This window comes from Poecile atricapillus, chromosome 1, assembly GCF_030490865.1.
Source record: "Poecile atricapillus isolate bPoeAtr1 chromosome 1, bPoeAtr1.hap1, whole genome shotgun sequence".
Classification (NCBI taxonomy): domain Eukaryota; kingdom Metazoa; phylum Chordata; class Aves; order Passeriformes; family Paridae; genus Poecile; species Poecile atricapillus.
The window spans coordinates 61,661,527-61,678,036 of record NC_081249.1 but is presented as its reverse complement, the minus strand read 5'-3'; the positions used below and the strand labels follow the sequence as shown (position 1 = coordinate 61,678,036).

Here is a 16,510-nt window from a genome sequence, read left to right as displayed (position 1 = left end):
CAGGGCATGGGCCATCACCCTGCACCCTGCCTGCTTCTCCTCTCCACACAGCAGCCGTGCAGGGTGCACCAGAGATGCCCACACGAGAGGCCCACGGGGGCTGGTGAGTGCTGCCACGGAGTGTGGTGGTTTAATGGGGTCAGAGACCAGCTGTCTCAGGGAGGGAGGGCATGGTGGCAAACTCTGGAGCTGGAGGCAAAGCTCTGGCAGGCATAGATCTGCCCCACTCCTTCCTGCATGAACAGATTTAGACAAAGAATGAGATGCTCTTGTTGCACCAAGAGATATATCATAATATCATGATTCCAGCCCCACAAGCCAGTATCCATATTGTGACAGGTTCAATGGGATCACCCAGCATTGCTTCGCATTCCCAAGGTTTTTTCTGGCATATATAATGCAGGAAGAATACAGTGTGAAAGGTCTGATTTTTGCATGCATTCTGCAAAGCCCCAGTCTGTAGTATTCTCTCTCCTGCAGAGACCACAAGTGGCATTTCAGGGTACACTGCTAACATAGACCCAGCAGCGGGTCAAATTACCAACTTACACCTGAGCACATGCCATCAGAGTAATGACTCCTGCTTCACAGAGACTCATTTACCTTTCCATAGCATTGAGATCCTCAGGGTCCATATTCAGAGGCAGTTCAGTGCCTAAATCACTGGTGGTCACAGGAAGTGCCACTGACATCCATAGGAACAAGGACAGAGTCACACAAAATAGAGGTGCAGTTCAGACAGCATCAAACGTTAGTGGGAATTAGATCAGGTCCTCTGAACTTACATATAAGTAAGACATTATTTGCTAAAAGGAGATAATTTTAAAATAATTTCCATTATTTTGATTTACCCTCGTTTTTCATGGACTGGGATGTTCCCCTCAAAGGGTTCATTCAAAATTGTGCTGTCATCAAGTCAAAGACACTTTGCAAGGTCCACAAGAAGCCTTCATTCTTCACTGGAAGATCTGTGCTGCAGGCCCCACTCTGCTCCCAACCATGCTCTTCCCATCCCAGAGCATGTTCTGCAACCTGTGACCACATCAGCTGTGCCGAGGAAGACGTTGCGTTATATGAGTGGGATTTTGCAAAGTAATGGCTTTTGGGAAAGTAATTTTTGAAGTCTAAGCGGCCTGCAGGAAGGCAGAGTTCTTGGGAGATTGCAGTGGGCAGTTAAAAATGTGAGAGCCAAGAGGGGGGTGTGCCAGGAAAGGCCACCACAGGAATGCACTTCCCCAGTGCTCATAAGGAAACTACCCACCTGTGGCAGATCCAGCCCCTCCTCAGCTGGGGATCCCTGCAAACCCCTCCCGGCTGCCAGAACACAGCACCGCCAAGTCAGATGAAGCTGCTGGACCTCTTCTTAGGCAGATGCCCCAGTTCCTTCAAATGTAATTCCCATTTGTTGGTGGAAGTGGGATTACTGGTTCCTGCATGCTTTTTGGGCTGTCACCTTGCTAAGAAACATCCAAGCCTCATGGCTGGAGAGCTCAGGCAGTTTCTGCCCTTCCCAAGGCTCCCCAAGCCCCCGGGGGTGAAGGGGAGGAAGGTGAGAGCCTGCTGGCTGGTGAGGAGGTTGAAGTGAAAGTGCTCTGTCACTCAGAGCTGTGGGGCTGACTCAGGGGCAGAGGTGAGGAGGAGAAAAGTCGTGGAAGGGTTTGAAGCCTGTGGTGAAACAGTCTGGCTGATCTGCAGTGAAGTGTGACTGCATTACACAGGCAGCAGGATGGGAGTGTCAGCACTGCAAAGAGTGCGTGGAAAGAAAGGTCTTGCAGGCACAGGGAAATAAGAGGCAAGAGTTTTGAAGTGTTGTACTGGTGACAACGGGGGGGGAAAAGACTGGTTTTGACATTTTCAGCTGTGTCTCAGGGGCATGGTCTGCTAACAATTATAGTCCTCCCTCTGCAAGTGATTGAACACAGTGCATGCTAAGTTATGGTACTTAATTTATAGACAATCATCTTTGATATTTACTAATGTCTTTTTCTGTAATTGGAGAAACACCTCTCCTTTAACTTTTTTACCTTTTGTTCACATAAATGTCAAAGCAGCTGCATTGATATTTTGCCCCTAAGACTGAAGCTGTAGGTCAAGTATATTGTTTTTCCAAGGTGGGACAGTAAGGGACATTTAACCCAGTCCCACTGTACAGCCTGTCCTAACACCAGCTGGACTGTTCCTAGCCATAAGCCTGCTTTATGGCAAAATGTATTTTATACTGTAGAGTTACAATTCAACACCCTTCTAGGAAACCAGTACTACAGTGAGAGTCTGCAGTATCATGCCCTGTTTAAGAAATTGATTTGGAGACGTCATTCTCTTGGAATCCTACATTGTCAGCAGTAACACAAACGTCCACCACACAGGTACAAGTTAACCAGGTACAGGTAGGAGGTAACTATCGCACCGTCCCACTTAAATGTGTTTCAGTGCTGCCTGGTGAAACTGTGTGATGCTTCAAGGATGCACAGTGCAGGGTTTAAATAGTGTGTCATGACAGGGCTTCAGCTGGGGTTGTATCTAAAGACTACATAAGTTTAATAATATTTGGTGAGACAGCATTATTAGCTATACAGTGACAACTCAGTAGGTCTTGAAATGAAGCAAAAAAAGGGATTAATGGTCCAAGTGGTAAATACATTTTTTTTGTTTACGTCTGCCTCATAAATCCATCATATTTTAATTTTCATCCTTGCTGTTCTTGCATTTCCAAGCTTGTTTGAATGCTTCTTTAACACAGCAGGTGCCTGTGGGATGTGCTGGTATTGAATCAGTGCTGAGGACACAGTGTTGAACTCAGTCTAGGTCACGTGAATATAAAATGCCATACGGCATGGTGGAAACTCTGAGTTGCTCCCCTACCTTCTGCATAAGCTGTAACAACTCAAGAGAGGGTGCTAAGAGTCTTAAGCAAACATATCTGGTAAGGAAACACCCACCCTGGTTTTCCTGTGCAAGTAAGGTGTTAGATTTAAAGCACACATCCCTTTGGTGCTCTCTTCCTTATCTCAGAAAAGACATTGCAGCATTTAATGGGATGTCATGGAGACCAACAAAAGTAATCAAGGATTTGGAAAAAGTCTGTAAGAAAAAAGCTGGGACAAACCATCAGGCTGGTGTAAAATATCCTAGAAAACAAAGAAGAGCTGTGGCACAACCTATCAGATAATCAAATACTACAGAGGAAGTATTTTTTAAATAGAAGTGAGTAATCAAAAATGCCTGGAGTGTGTTTCAACGTACTTCTGAATAGAGCAAGTGTATATTGATTCATGGATGGATCTTAATTATGGAGATTTGTTCATGAGAGGGCTTCCTTGAATCTCTTTACAACAGCATGTAGCTGATGGTCCAGCTGGTCTGGTGAATGACAGCTCTTTCATTAAAGACATACAGTTTGGTAATTTTTTTCACCTATCTGTTTTCAGAGGTAAAGGTTAAAACAGAAGTTGTTGAAAAAGCTGAAGGATAATTCTTCAGCCTATGGCAAGTGGCAAGAATTTTGCTGTTAAGGCAGGACATTTCTTGAAATCCCTGTGGGAGCGATTAATAACTTTTCTCTCTTGATGTTGCATTTTCAAATCTAAGGCTTCTGCAATGCTGCATCGTCAGAGCTTGAAAGGTAGTTTATATCTGCATCCATCAAGCACTTTTACAAGTGACCCTTGGCGCACTGGGAAACGTGTCCTTGAAATCCGTGTCAGTTGTGAGGTGGTGTGAGGAGAGCTGTCCTTTCTCAGGCTTCCCTGTTCAAAAAAGGCTTGGACAAGTTGTAGGGAGACACCAGGATGGCACTGGGATGGAGCACAGCAGGTCAGAGAGCAGGGAGAGAGGGCTCAACTTGCTCAGCCTGGAGAGGAGAAGGCTAAGAGGGATCTTGGCATCTACACCAACTTAATCAGAGCTTATAGAGAAGATGGTCAGCGGTGAACACTGATAATGAAAAGGTCACAAGTTGCATCAAAGGAAATTCCAACCACTTGCATGGAAAAAGTTTTCACAGGGAGGGCAGTCAAATGTTGGCAGAGGTTGCACGGCAATGCTGAGGAGTTTCCATGCCTGGTGACTCTGCCCCAGCCTGGCCTAGCAGCCAGCCCTGCCTGGTGGATGAGGTGGCACTGCAGACTTTGCTGTTCCATGCCCCAAATGTGGCTACCCTTACCAGCAAAGAGAGGAAGTCTTTTGAGCGTGTGTGTGTGTGTTCTGTGAGCGAGAGCGGTACTGAGAGGAAGCGGCACAAAGCAGTGGCCCTTATTGGAGGAGAACTGAGGTGAAGAGGTAGAGACCAGAGAGCGCCTTCATTTCCTTATAAAGACAAAAATCCATTGCACTATGGGGGTTTTGTCACCACTTACTTCCCTCTCTGGGCTCAGTTGTGGGCTGGCACTCTTGGGCTTGCCTAGTTGCACTGCAGAAAGGGAAGAGTCTCCTTGTCTGCAGTGACAGCTGCTTTGCAGTTCCTCCACCCTTACAAGACGTTTGGTTTATTTAAAAGTTCTTCCTTGCCATTGGATTTGCAGCTGCTGAGCTCTTTGTTGCTCTGACGGTTTGGACCCACTGCTCGAGCCTGAGAGGTAAGATCACAGCATCTGGTGGTTTTTTGTCAGGCTGCTCTCACTGAGGACCCCAGCAGTTTAACTGCACAGGAAACTGTGGTCGCCATGAAAAAACAGAGCAGATTCTCTATTAGTGTGAGGCATTTTCCAATAGTCTTGTGCATGGCAGTTCTACTGACCTTCAAGAAAGTGTTTGATGGATTTAATTTGGCAGAGTGATTTTTGGCTGAGTAGAACGGTAGTCTTGGAATTGGCATTGGCTTGGAAGGGCATGATAAAGTAAGAAGCCATTATTTAGATTGCAGACTGAATCCCTGTAAGAGGGTAATTTTAATTTTAGTGATGAAAAACATTGATTCATAAGTATAATGTATTTTGGCTCATAGTGCTTCCAATGTAATGTGCTGGCTGTTAGGACATTTATATCAGGTTTTTAGAAATGTAATTTTACTTTCCAGTGGATAAATAAAACTGATTCATGATAGAGACTCACTGCAGTAAGGACTTTTGCTTTCAAAATAGCAATATGGGGTGGTCCTAATGTTATATTTGCCTTTTAAGATCTTGACTGATAAATCTACTCAGGCTTGTCCCTTGTCTTCTTTGGGATTTCAGCTCAGGCTCTAGATGAATTATGAGTTGCAAATATGTACAGATAGGTGGTAGTATTGTGAACAGGAGCCTCCAGGCTTAACTGTCTTCTCTGTAAGAGCAGTAGCCTTGCTGGTTTTGTCATATAGTGATTTCCTTGGCACATGGATTTGGTTTGAACACCAACCCAATGGAACTTTAGGTCTTTGTTATCACAACCAAAGTCACAGACCAGGTTGGCTGACTGATCTCGTACTGCTCCAGGTGTCAGGTGAAGGTGATCTCTAGCAAATGCAGCTGGCTGATCAGCAGATGGGGTTTGATCGTCTTTGCTAAAAGCAGATCTCACCCCGAAACCCCTCCTGTGGAGAAACTCCAGCATGTTTCACCTTCCACCCCTCCTGCCTGCCCACAGGAGCAGTCTGGCCTCCTGAACTGGGGAAACTCTCATGAGTAGACAGGAGATGTGGAAACCCCCTCTGTGGTGGGAAACTCCACTGAGAAGCGATGCTAGAGCCAGGAGGGACTGGGAAGTACCTGCCCGCTTGCTGGTAACGTGAGTGGGGGTTTCTGCTTCCATCCTGACCATAAGGCCCAGATTTACTTGACTCAGAAGCTGAAGACAATGTTCACTCTATAGGTCAAAAAAGGGATGTATTATATTACTGGGTTTGAATCTGCTTCCTCAGCTGAACCAGAGTGACTGGACTGAGTATTACCATGCTTATAAAATGTTTGTACTTAAACAAATCTTGTGGTGTTGCTCTTCTTCTCCACTCACAGCACCTGCCACACACTCCATTGTCTTGTATTTTGCTATCATTTTTTTTGACCCTGTTTCTTTCTGATTTCAGTCATGAGCAGCTTAAAACACAGCTGTCTAGCTTGGAGCAGTTATCTTGATAGAGAGCCTACTGTGAAAGTCATTACCATATGCTTTTTATAAAAGCATGAAGGAACTAGAAGAGATTGAGTAAAGGGGAAGAAGGAGATCAGAGGAGCACAGTGCATTCAGAAATGTAGCTCATTTTCATACCCAGCCCCTTCATGCAAAAAAGCAGACTCCAGTGCAATGCTGATACAAAATGTAAAATATTTATCAAAACAAAAAATATTTAGGAAAAAATCAGGAACAGTATTTAGGTGCTGCAAGTGGAGTATGGGAGGTTCTACACTGGATGCTCTGTGATTTTTGCAGTTATCCAAGGGGAAAGCTGTAGGATGGGAAATAAATTCCTGCCCCTTGATGAAACAGGTCTGGTGTCCTGGACATGGAGGCTGTGCCCACAGGAAGGAGAGTGGCATATGAGAGGCATGAGAGGGATACCCAGTGACAAGGCTTGGGGACCATGCCACAAAGGCAAATCATTCTTCAGAGAAAAGGGGATCAGGAGGACTGTACCTTCTGCTGCCGCAGGTCATGCTTGGGTTCCCCTCTGCACACTGCAGCTCCCAGCACGGCACCATTGCAGGATGGGGAAGCAGCACAGCTGGTTAGGAAGGCTGTGTTCAGCCGTGCTCTCCTTTTTCTGATCTGATTTTGTGGGTGGAAGGGCCTGGTCACTGCTGGAATCACTGAAGTATCCTGCAAAACTGAGGACAGAATTCAACTCCTGGCATGGGAGTGACAGCAGCAGATCCGTAAATCCTTGTGGAACCAGTCAAATGCAAATATGTGTTTGTATCTGAAAACCTCCTTTTTTACAGCTGGAACATGTTTTTAATATTTTCCATGCACAGAGGAACTGTTTTTCTGCAAATGAGCTGGAAGCAGAGGCCACCTTCTCCTTTTCTTGCATTAGTTACCCGGCTTCCACAGCTCACTTGGGTCTGACCTCCTGCCATCATGGCTGAAGTACACAGGAATAGGAAGAGGTGATCTGTCTGTCCAGGGTTTTATGCCCATCTGCCACCCCAGTCATGATGGGGCAGAGATGGGAAAGATTTTCATACCTGTATCCAAAGCAGACCCTGCAGATGCTCTCCTCTTCCCCCACCTTTGTTAGTGGAGGTGGAACCAGGTGAGACAGGGCTTTCCATGCCAAATGGGACACCTGTTGAATGACTGAAGCTGTTTGTCAGTTTGAGAATCAAAATGTCCCTTTATCTATGGAAAAATGTTTTCACTTTAAAGCTTGCTAGCCTGTGTTGATAAAGAGATGAGAAGGATAAGTGACCCAACAAGAAATGTAGTGTACTGAATCAATTTATTTTTTTTTTAATAGAAAAATTCTACAGACTCTAATTTAAAAATAATATGTGCCTATATGCTGTCTCCCTAGTAGGATGCATCTGACAGATACAAGACACATAAGGAGAGTATTTACAGGTTCAGAGCTCTGCTTTTTCAATGTCTTCATTTCCTTGAAGGATTAGCCCTTCCTGCCACTGAGTGATATATTGGAAAGAGATCTCCATCTCTTTCCAGACCCTGTGGATTTTCCCTTTCTAAGCCCTGTTGACCAGTATTTGATTTAGGACTCAGGCATTGACAAATAATGTCCTTTATAAAATGGGACATTAGCAAATAACTCATGGGCATTGCTGTGTTCTTTCTGAACAGTGATAAATGTCTTTTCTCTGTATTTTTTTTTCAAATTGTATAAGAAAAAGAACAGATTAAGTGCAACATCTTAATAATCGCAGTGCCTGTACACATGGTAAGATTTGCTGTTGCAGGCACCAGTTTTTTAAAAAACCTTTGAGGCAAAGATTGTCATTTGTAGTGAGCTAAATCATGAATCTTTGTAATGTACTAGGGAGGAAGTATTTGCCATATCTTCAGAAAGCCTTCTTTCAGTGTCTTGAATGCTGATTTAAACATCAAGATCCCACTCAAACTGACGGAACTGTGATCCAAGCTACCCCTTCCTAACAGAGCCAAGTATGTTTCTACTTTAGGATTTAAAATTTATCTCAACATCTTTGAGGAAATTTTAAAAAATACTCTTATTCATCATGTAGTTATTTCAGTAGGGAAAGTGTCATAGTCCAACATGAAAAACTAACTTTTTAAAATTAATTACCTCATGTGTTTGAAAATGTTGCAGTTTGTGCTTCTTAAATGATTTTCAAAGTCCCTGTGTAAGAAATGTGTCTAATTGGCCTGCGTTTCCAAACCTGTTTGTGTTTGCTGATACTCTCAGCCATGGTGAGCAGCTGTCTGAGTAACTCACCAGCATGGAAGAGAGATATGGACTCTAGTTTTCAGCCTACATCATGAGCAGAAAGAAAGCTGTCACAAAAAAATGATCCACTCAATCTGCCTGGAAGCTGTGACACCAAACAAGAATAAAGGGCATCAATGGGATTGTTTGTTTGTCTAAGAAGGCTGGATACCCCAGAGCTGTCACTGCAAATGATCACTGGCAGCTCACTTTAATTTAGCATTAAAGCTACTATCCTATTTTGCTGTGGGTGCTGTATGGATCACCCTGCTTTTGCAGAGATATAAGCACATTATTTTGATCAGAACAGTAAGAGAAATAACAGCTAATAATAAATATATAGGAGAAAAGCATGATAGGAGCAAATGTGCTTATATATGCTTATTAAATAAGTTTAATTGAGAGATAAACTATTCTGGATTGTACAGAAGAGCTTGTTTGGCTGGTCGTCAACAAGATGGCTTTGCCTTCTACATTTCAGTTGAAGGTTTTTGCTGATGAGCACAAGAAGAAACTTTCAAATTGAGGAACTTCTAGGCCACACTGCTGTAGTTTCGTAGCATTGATTCTTCTTTCAACATGAGATCTACCATGTAGTTTATCTTTTTCTCACCCTTTAGTGATGATGAAAATGGCAAAAGCTTGTCTCCAGGAGGAAAGTATCAAAACCTAACTCAAAAATCTTCTCTTGTCTCTTCCTCAGCCCTTCCACACTGTAGGAAATCAGCTGAGACAAATCATTTGAACAGAAATGCATATGGATATATGGACTTATGTGTGGGATCTTATGAGAGAAAGGTAGAGGGAAATATTTCTGGGGAGGAATATCCTATCAGGGATGTTCTGATGAGTGACCAGGAATAGGCAGGTATGCAAATGTTTGATGAAGATTGAATACATCCAAGATAGTCTTGTTTTCCCTTGTACTTTTCTGGCTTTCAGGATGCTTCAGATCTATCACAAGAGTTTCTGCACAATTCTAAGGTTTCTTCTCTCAATCCTCCCTGCTGGTGACAGGATTCAGTGCAGCCTGTGCCTTGGGAGTGGATTGCTGGGAGTGCCTCTTTCATGTCAGCTGGGAGAGAAAATCTAATGCAGAAGAGAGCTGGAGGAGTATTCCCCATCTCTCATGGAAAGCTGGACTTTGGAAATTGAGTCTGTGAGTGAGAAAAGAAAGAGAAAAGGAGCTAGAGCTATGATCTCTGGTAAAAAGCAGAGTTTTGTGTGGAGATGGAGAGTCTCACACTGCCCCTTGAAATTCTGACAGCTGTGTTTTGCAACAGTGAGTGCCTCTTATTTCATCACTTTCTGAAAAAATTAAACAAATTTGAAGAGAAGATAGCAGGAAATTTATATGTGCCAGGGAACATGTGCCATGTCACTCTCCAACAGCTAGACAAGTTATAATATAATTAGCAAAGCACTAGTGCATTAACAAAGCAAAGCCCTGATGGTAGAAAGTGAGTAAATTTTAGTACTTTTCTTTGACTTTCTTGACACCAAATTCACAGTCAAGTTGTTCCTGACTAAATATGTTTGTGAAAGGTAGTTTTGTTCCATGAAATGTGCTTTTTTGTTTTGGGGGAGGGTACAACTATATGTCTATCTATAAAGTGTCATTTCACATCTTCAAGGTTTTCATTGCCTCACTTGCAACGAAGCTTAAACACCACAGCAATGGAGAAAAGTATCAAACAAGGTAACCATTTAACACAAGTCTCGGAAACCTGAGGTTTTAATGGCTTTGCCATTTATTATTTATAGTGCATGGTGGGTGTACACTTTGCCAAGCAGTGCATAACCAGACAGCTCCTCCAGCTATGGCTTCAAAATAAAAAAGAAAATGAAAGAACATCAATATCACTGTGTTTCAATTTAGGAATTATGTTCAGGTTTAAGATTATTTTAGTTCTTCCTTTATATTCCAGTCTAAAAATAGTTTATTATTAGATCTCTTAAAACATCAGTGTGGTCATAGGTTCTTTTGGGGATAAGGTCAAATAAAAAGAGGCTTTAGGGCACGGCTGTGACATACTGGTTTGGAAATGATGGCAGGGAAGGGAGTACTTTGTTAGAGCTCTTCTAGTATCAGTTTGCTTGTATTCTCAGCAGCTTAGGTGAGAACCTCTTCCCTTTTTTCCACTAACAAGTAACTCAGCAGTCTTCTGAGGAGGAAAGAGTGTATTTGCACAACTTTATGTTTTGCTTTTGCAATAGCGGGTTTATGCTGCTTGCCAAACAAGAATGAAGTGTCGCTTCCAGGCAGTGTTGTAATCGGATGTCCTGAAGCCATCTGAATCAGACTGTCTCAGGGAGTTTTCTATTTTCCTTCTGAATGTTTATTACCTTCCATTTATTTCTTGTTGGCAGTTCCACTGCCTTTCTTGCTCTGTCCCAGGGAGCTGTCTTCCCCTCCTCAGTATCCTGTGTCAGCATCTAAGCACGTGCTGACTTTCACCTCATTCTCCCTAAGACACTTCAGATCTTTCACTGATTTCCCATCATAGCACGTTCAAGATCCTTCCTCCCAGCTGCTCCTGATCTTCAATATCTCATTTGTGCTGATAGCTAAGCTGTTTGTGTTCAGTCTATACCAAACTCCCCTCTGTCTTGCCAAACCTCTCCCCTGCCCAGCTTTTCCCTTTGCTTCTGGCTGTACATCACTTTGCTCAAAGCCATTGCCTGTTCTCACCAGCTGGTTTTCCCTTTGCTCCTCCCTCAGATAGCTCCTCTACAAATGTTCCTTCCAAAGGAGCTCTTTCAACTTGTTCACATTGCTCATCACCACTGGTCATCCACATATTCTCCTTTGCTCTTATATCATCCTCTGCATTTTTTTCTCTGCATCTGCCTGGTCATACTGATTTTTGAAACAGTTTGGAGCAGAGCAGTGCACTGTGTGCTTGCAATGCCTTGTGAGTTATCAGTAATTGGACTATTCACCCAGGATTGTTGGGTGCCCTCTCAATGGGCTGTCCAAAGTATTTTCAGTTTGCACAAGGGATGGTGAAGTGCTGAAAGTAGTAGAACCCTAGAAGCAAATGGCTCTGCTTTTGGCTGGTTAAATCAGAAGAAAATATTGGACTTGACCTCTCCCACTACTATCCAGAGGCATTTTACATCTCTGTGTGCCTAAAGGTTATCTTTTAATTATCTAAGCATAATAATATATAATATAATATATAATATATAATATATAATACACAATACACAATACATAATATATAATATATAATATATAATATATAATATATAATATATAATATATAATATATAATATATAATATATAATATATAATATATAATATATAATATATAATATATAATATATAATATACAATATATAATATATAACATATAATATATAATATATAATATACAATATATAATATATAATATATAATATATAATATATGATATATTACATATTACATATTACATATTACATATTATGCTTATTTAAGCATTTTTAATATTGGAAGGTGGCTTTTTGAAAGGGGATTTTCTCCCTTTTTTTTGCTGTGTGTTGCTAAAGCTTTGGACTTCTGCGCGCTTGATTTCCTTATGTTTTATTTTTCCTACTTGAACAATTAAAAAAATGACAGTGATTTTTTGTTGGGAATAACTCTGAAGCCTTTAATCTGAAAATTCTGGTGCCTTTCTGAATCTCACTGTTGGGAAACCACAGTGGGGTATTAATCAGCAACACCCAGAAGAATTAGATACTGAAACTGACAGGCTGAGATCAAGGGGTGCTATGAGGGTGAAACTGTAGGAAAAAGTGTGTTGTGTATTGTGTATTGGAGAAGGCAGTGACCATCCTTCTGTCACCTGAGGACAACCACCCCTCAGGTGATGGAGGACCAGTCCTTGTTCTTGGTGGGCACCTGAGATGAATCTGATTGCTCCCCTGTTGTACCATCACAACAGTGGATAATACTGACCTAAAAAAGTCAAAAGGGGTCATTACAGCAAGGCCCTGATTAGAATAAATGTCCACATGTGTAAACATACATACTATTAATAAGAGTCTCTGTATTTAACAGATTGCTTAATTACATATCAGAGGTCATAACTTCTTATACAATCTGGAAGAGGCCATTTTATGTTGGTGGTACTTTTTTCTCAAGGTTACTTTGCAAAAGTAGTGTTACAGGCAAAATCCTGTAGTGTTTCCTACCTCTTAAGCCTAGAACAGTCTTCATGCTATTAAAAGTTGTTTTGCAAATTGTATTTCTTGATCAAGTGACTGGACTAGTAGGAATGAGCTTGCAGTGGAACATGGATTTTCTGGTTTATAGAGTAAGATTTTTGTGAGTCCAGGTGCATTTTAGTTAACCCACAATTTGTAAAAACACACAGAAGGCAACAGGAAAAGATTGGCACTGAGGAATCAGAGGCAGGAAAGATACCAGGACAGACTGAGGGAAGACTATGGATCTAATTTTACCCTTATATACATAACACACATTGCTAGAGGATCATAGGGGTTTTTAGAGGTAATCGTTGACAGTTTGGTGGTTAGAACCAGCTGCAAGAGCAATGGCATTATGGATTCTGTTGCACTTCTCTATTTATGAAGGCAGGAGTGAATGAATAGATTTTTCATTGCTGTCCTCATCTTAAAACCACAGTGATTAGGCAGGGTACATGATACTTTTGGGAGACAGCAGACAAGAAGTTAACCACATGAGATTGCTTTTGGGCTATTTCAAAGCCATGCCCATAGTGGTTTCCACAGACACGAGGAATCAATGCATGAGTTCAGCAGAGCACTGAATCTGAAGCCCAGATAGGCTGCACATAACTCTGAGTTTTTACAGGAGGCTATAGCAAATCAAATTCTTTTTAAATTATGCAGTGTGAATTTCAGTTTGGGAATGGCATATTTCTGACTTTTTTTTTTTTCTCTCATTTGATTACTGTAGCTACAGCAACCACTTCCCAGGACCAACTCAGGTTTCCATTCTATTCTATTTAAATAGTTGTTTGGTTAATTAATACTTAAAGAGACATAGGACACTACAGTCATTCTCACAAATATAGAATAATAGATTGTCTGTCTCCTGAACAGCTTCCTCATGAATAGATGCAAGGGACAGTAGGTGCATGACAAAGCAGATGGGGATAATGTGCATCTTCTGGCAGTATATTTAATGATGCCATAAAAGAAAGTGAACTTTCCCTTCCTGGTTATTAAGAAAAGTGCCTGTAAAGTGAAAATCTAATCCTTGCTCCTGTTTTATATCTTTGATGAGAGGAAAGACAGGAAAACTCTTTCTGGCCACACATTTCCTAAAGCCACCCAACCTCAGGTGCTAACTTGGACACCTTGGGAGGAAAATCCTTAAACTCCCCACACATCCACAGAGAGAAGTAGCTGACTTTTGGGAAGCCAGGCCTGATGCTCTGAGTACTTTGTGAAGGAGCTTCTCTCCATCCCTCCACCTAAGGGTGAGCAGCCTCCTCATTAGGTACCCAAAGGTCAGTGGTGCAATTGTCCCCTGAGGCTCTGGTTCCAGCCCAGCACTGCTGAAGAAATGACTGGTGAATTGTGTTTCCAAGGGGGAATAAAAGAACCAGCACAATTTAGTTCATCTTTTCCATTAGAAACAAAAAGTCACCAGAGGTAGGATTTAATTCCAGTTAAATTAGTACAAACAAAACTGTTGTGATTTTGAGCAGAGCCTGGCAAAACAACAGGAGGGACATGGAATTGTATCTCATCTACACAGGATTTTATCCCTTCATTTGATTTCAGGATACAGAGAGGAGCTGGGTTTTCAGCTATGGCGAGCTGCTCCAGAACTTTGAAAACCCCAGTGAAAACCACTGTTTCATCACAGTTGCAAACCCAAAAGTCACCAAATGAAAACAAGTGTCTTCTTCTTGCAGACCTGCCACTGACAGAAGTAAGAAATGGCGTCGACAGGACACTTCTCCGAGGAGGAGATGGCAGAGCTCCGGGAGGCTTTCTGCAAAGTTGGTGAGTGCAGCCAACAGCAAAGGCACTGCTGAAGTGTGAACCTGCAGCGAGCTCTTTTCTCATGGTCTGACTGACTGGCCGTGAGGAAATGCTCCAGCACTGATCTGTTGTGTGACAGCAGCCACAGAAAGCCCTTTTCCTGCCACTGCAGGCCTCCCGATGAAACCACATCAGCTCACTGCAGAGCACTGGCCTCTGTTACAGAGGGGGTGTTGGAGCTCCAGCAGGGTGTACAAAAAAGATTCAAAAGCTGTACAGCAAACCATGTTGGAAATATTCTCAAGTGTTTTCCCAAGAATATTGTTTATTCTTGACAAATTATTTGGAAGGCAAAAAGGTTTTATTTTAATGTAAATTGAGTATTCCCTATGGTAGGGAAGAGTGTAGAGAGGACAAATGTGCAAATGGATTAAAATTTTGTAATCTCTTCACAATGACCTTTCAAGCCTCATATTTCTACTATGTGTTTTCTTTCCAAACCTTTAAACATCTCATCTGATCTGTCTCCTTTAAAGTCACACAGATCCATCACTGTCTACCCAAATTCTAAGAAAAGGTCCTCATACTTCTCACGACTCACTTAATTTCTATCAGCAGATCTATCAGCCTCACTGGATTATGCACTCATCAGTTGTCCTTGCTGATTCAGGTGGTCATTGGTCGATTTCTGAGCACACAATAGTCTAGGCTGGCAATCTTAAAAATCTGGTCCCTGTGAGTGTCCCGTACACCCAGTGCATTGACAAGACAAATCACAGAATCCTAGCATGGTTTGTTTTGGAAGGGACTTCAAAGATCGTCTAGTTCCTACCCCACTGCCATGGCAGGGACACCTTCCACTAGATATGGTTGCTCCTCCGAAAGCTGGAAGGAAGCTCTCATTCCTCCGCCAGGCATTTCCCTGTCCAAGTCCAGATCCTTTTGTTGTATGCCATGGTGAAATGGATAGGATGCTCTTTGCAATCTATTAATCCGTGCTACTGAAGCTGAGAGCTGAGTGTCTTTTTGCAGCATGCAACAAGTGACTCAAATTGCAACTTACTATGCAGGAAATCAGCAAACACTGCTTTGAAATCACCTCAGCCTCCAGGATGGGGAAAAGGAGCCTGCAGAAACAGAAAGACACAGATACTTAAAAGCCAAATATAAATAACCATATATAACTATATATACATTTATCTATGTCATAACCATAGTGTTTTAACGGAAACTCTACACGTAATAAATTCAGTTTGCTTTTTTATCTGTGGAGTTTTTCACTAAATGGAGAATAAAGGACGATGAACTTGCATTGATGATCTTCTCATCAAATACTACCCAGGATCTTGTAGGAAGCTCAGCAGGAATAGTCATGTTAGCACCATCACAGAGAAACACAGGAGTTCTTATTTTGAGGATGACCATATGCAGTTCCAGCTTACTTCTGATGTTTTTAGATGCAGAAAACAGGCCAAAATCGCAAATTATATCTATGGATAAGTGCATATGTGTATTGTGTCAACTTTATTTTCTTTAGTTTTTCTCTAGACAAGACGTTTCCTCTATAGATGACATTTGCCAGTTTGTAAACCTTGGAATGGCAATTATATCCATTTAAACCTAGCTTCTTAAAGATATTTATATGTCAAAAAAATATAAATTCATCACTGTGAGTTTTCATTTGTTAAAAAGTGATTGCAGTTCTTTCTTGCGTGTGAGTGACAGCAAAGCAATTGTCTGAAAATACCAGATCTCAAGACAACAAATCTTTGTATATAATGTACCTTTCCTTGTAAAACAGCCTTTATGTGTAGAAAATGTCATTGGGCTGACATAGAATGCAAAACTTTGCTTTAATCTTTGCAGATATCAGCGGGAATGGCTTCATTGATACCAATGATATAACAGAGGTGTTGAAGGCTGCCAATCTCCCTCTCCCCGGATATAAAGCCAGAGAGCTCATTCAGAGTCTGACAACCACAGGGAATGGCAGGATCAGCTTTGATGAATTTATTTCAGTAAGTAAGATGTTATTTATTTCAATTACTCAAGGTGATCCCCAGGGCATGGCAGAGGCACAAACATGGGTCTCATGGGCACCTCATTAATCCAATGAGTCTCTTCACCAGAAAAGTTGAAAGCAGAAAGTAACCAAACTAGAAATTCTGCAATTAACTGGGACAAGTTATTGCATATTGCAATATTTGCAGTTTGCAAATGTAAATGCAAAA

General features: G+C 41.8%; 1 protein-coding gene across 3 annotated transcripts in view; it reads left to right on the top strand.

The window, feature by feature from the left end:
- Positions 1 to 16,510, top strand: part of LCP1 (lymphocyte cytosolic protein 1) — a 49,766-nt gene that overhangs the window by 14,433 nt on the left and 18,823 nt on the right. For 2 of the 3 annotated variants that reach the window (XM_058828750.1, XM_058828743.1), the window contains exons 2-3: positions 14,210 to 14,300; positions 16,146 to 16,297. In XM_058828750.1, the coding sequence (XP_058684733.1) occupies positions 14,234 to 14,300; positions 16,146 to 16,297 (219 nt within the window). In that variant the 5' untranslated portion in view covers positions 14,210 to 14,233. Of the gene's footprint in view, positions 1 to 4,380; positions 4,575 to 14,209; positions 14,301 to 16,145; positions 16,298 to 16,510 lie in introns of those variants that run through there. The other variant, XM_058828737.1, reaches the window with a different exon arrangement.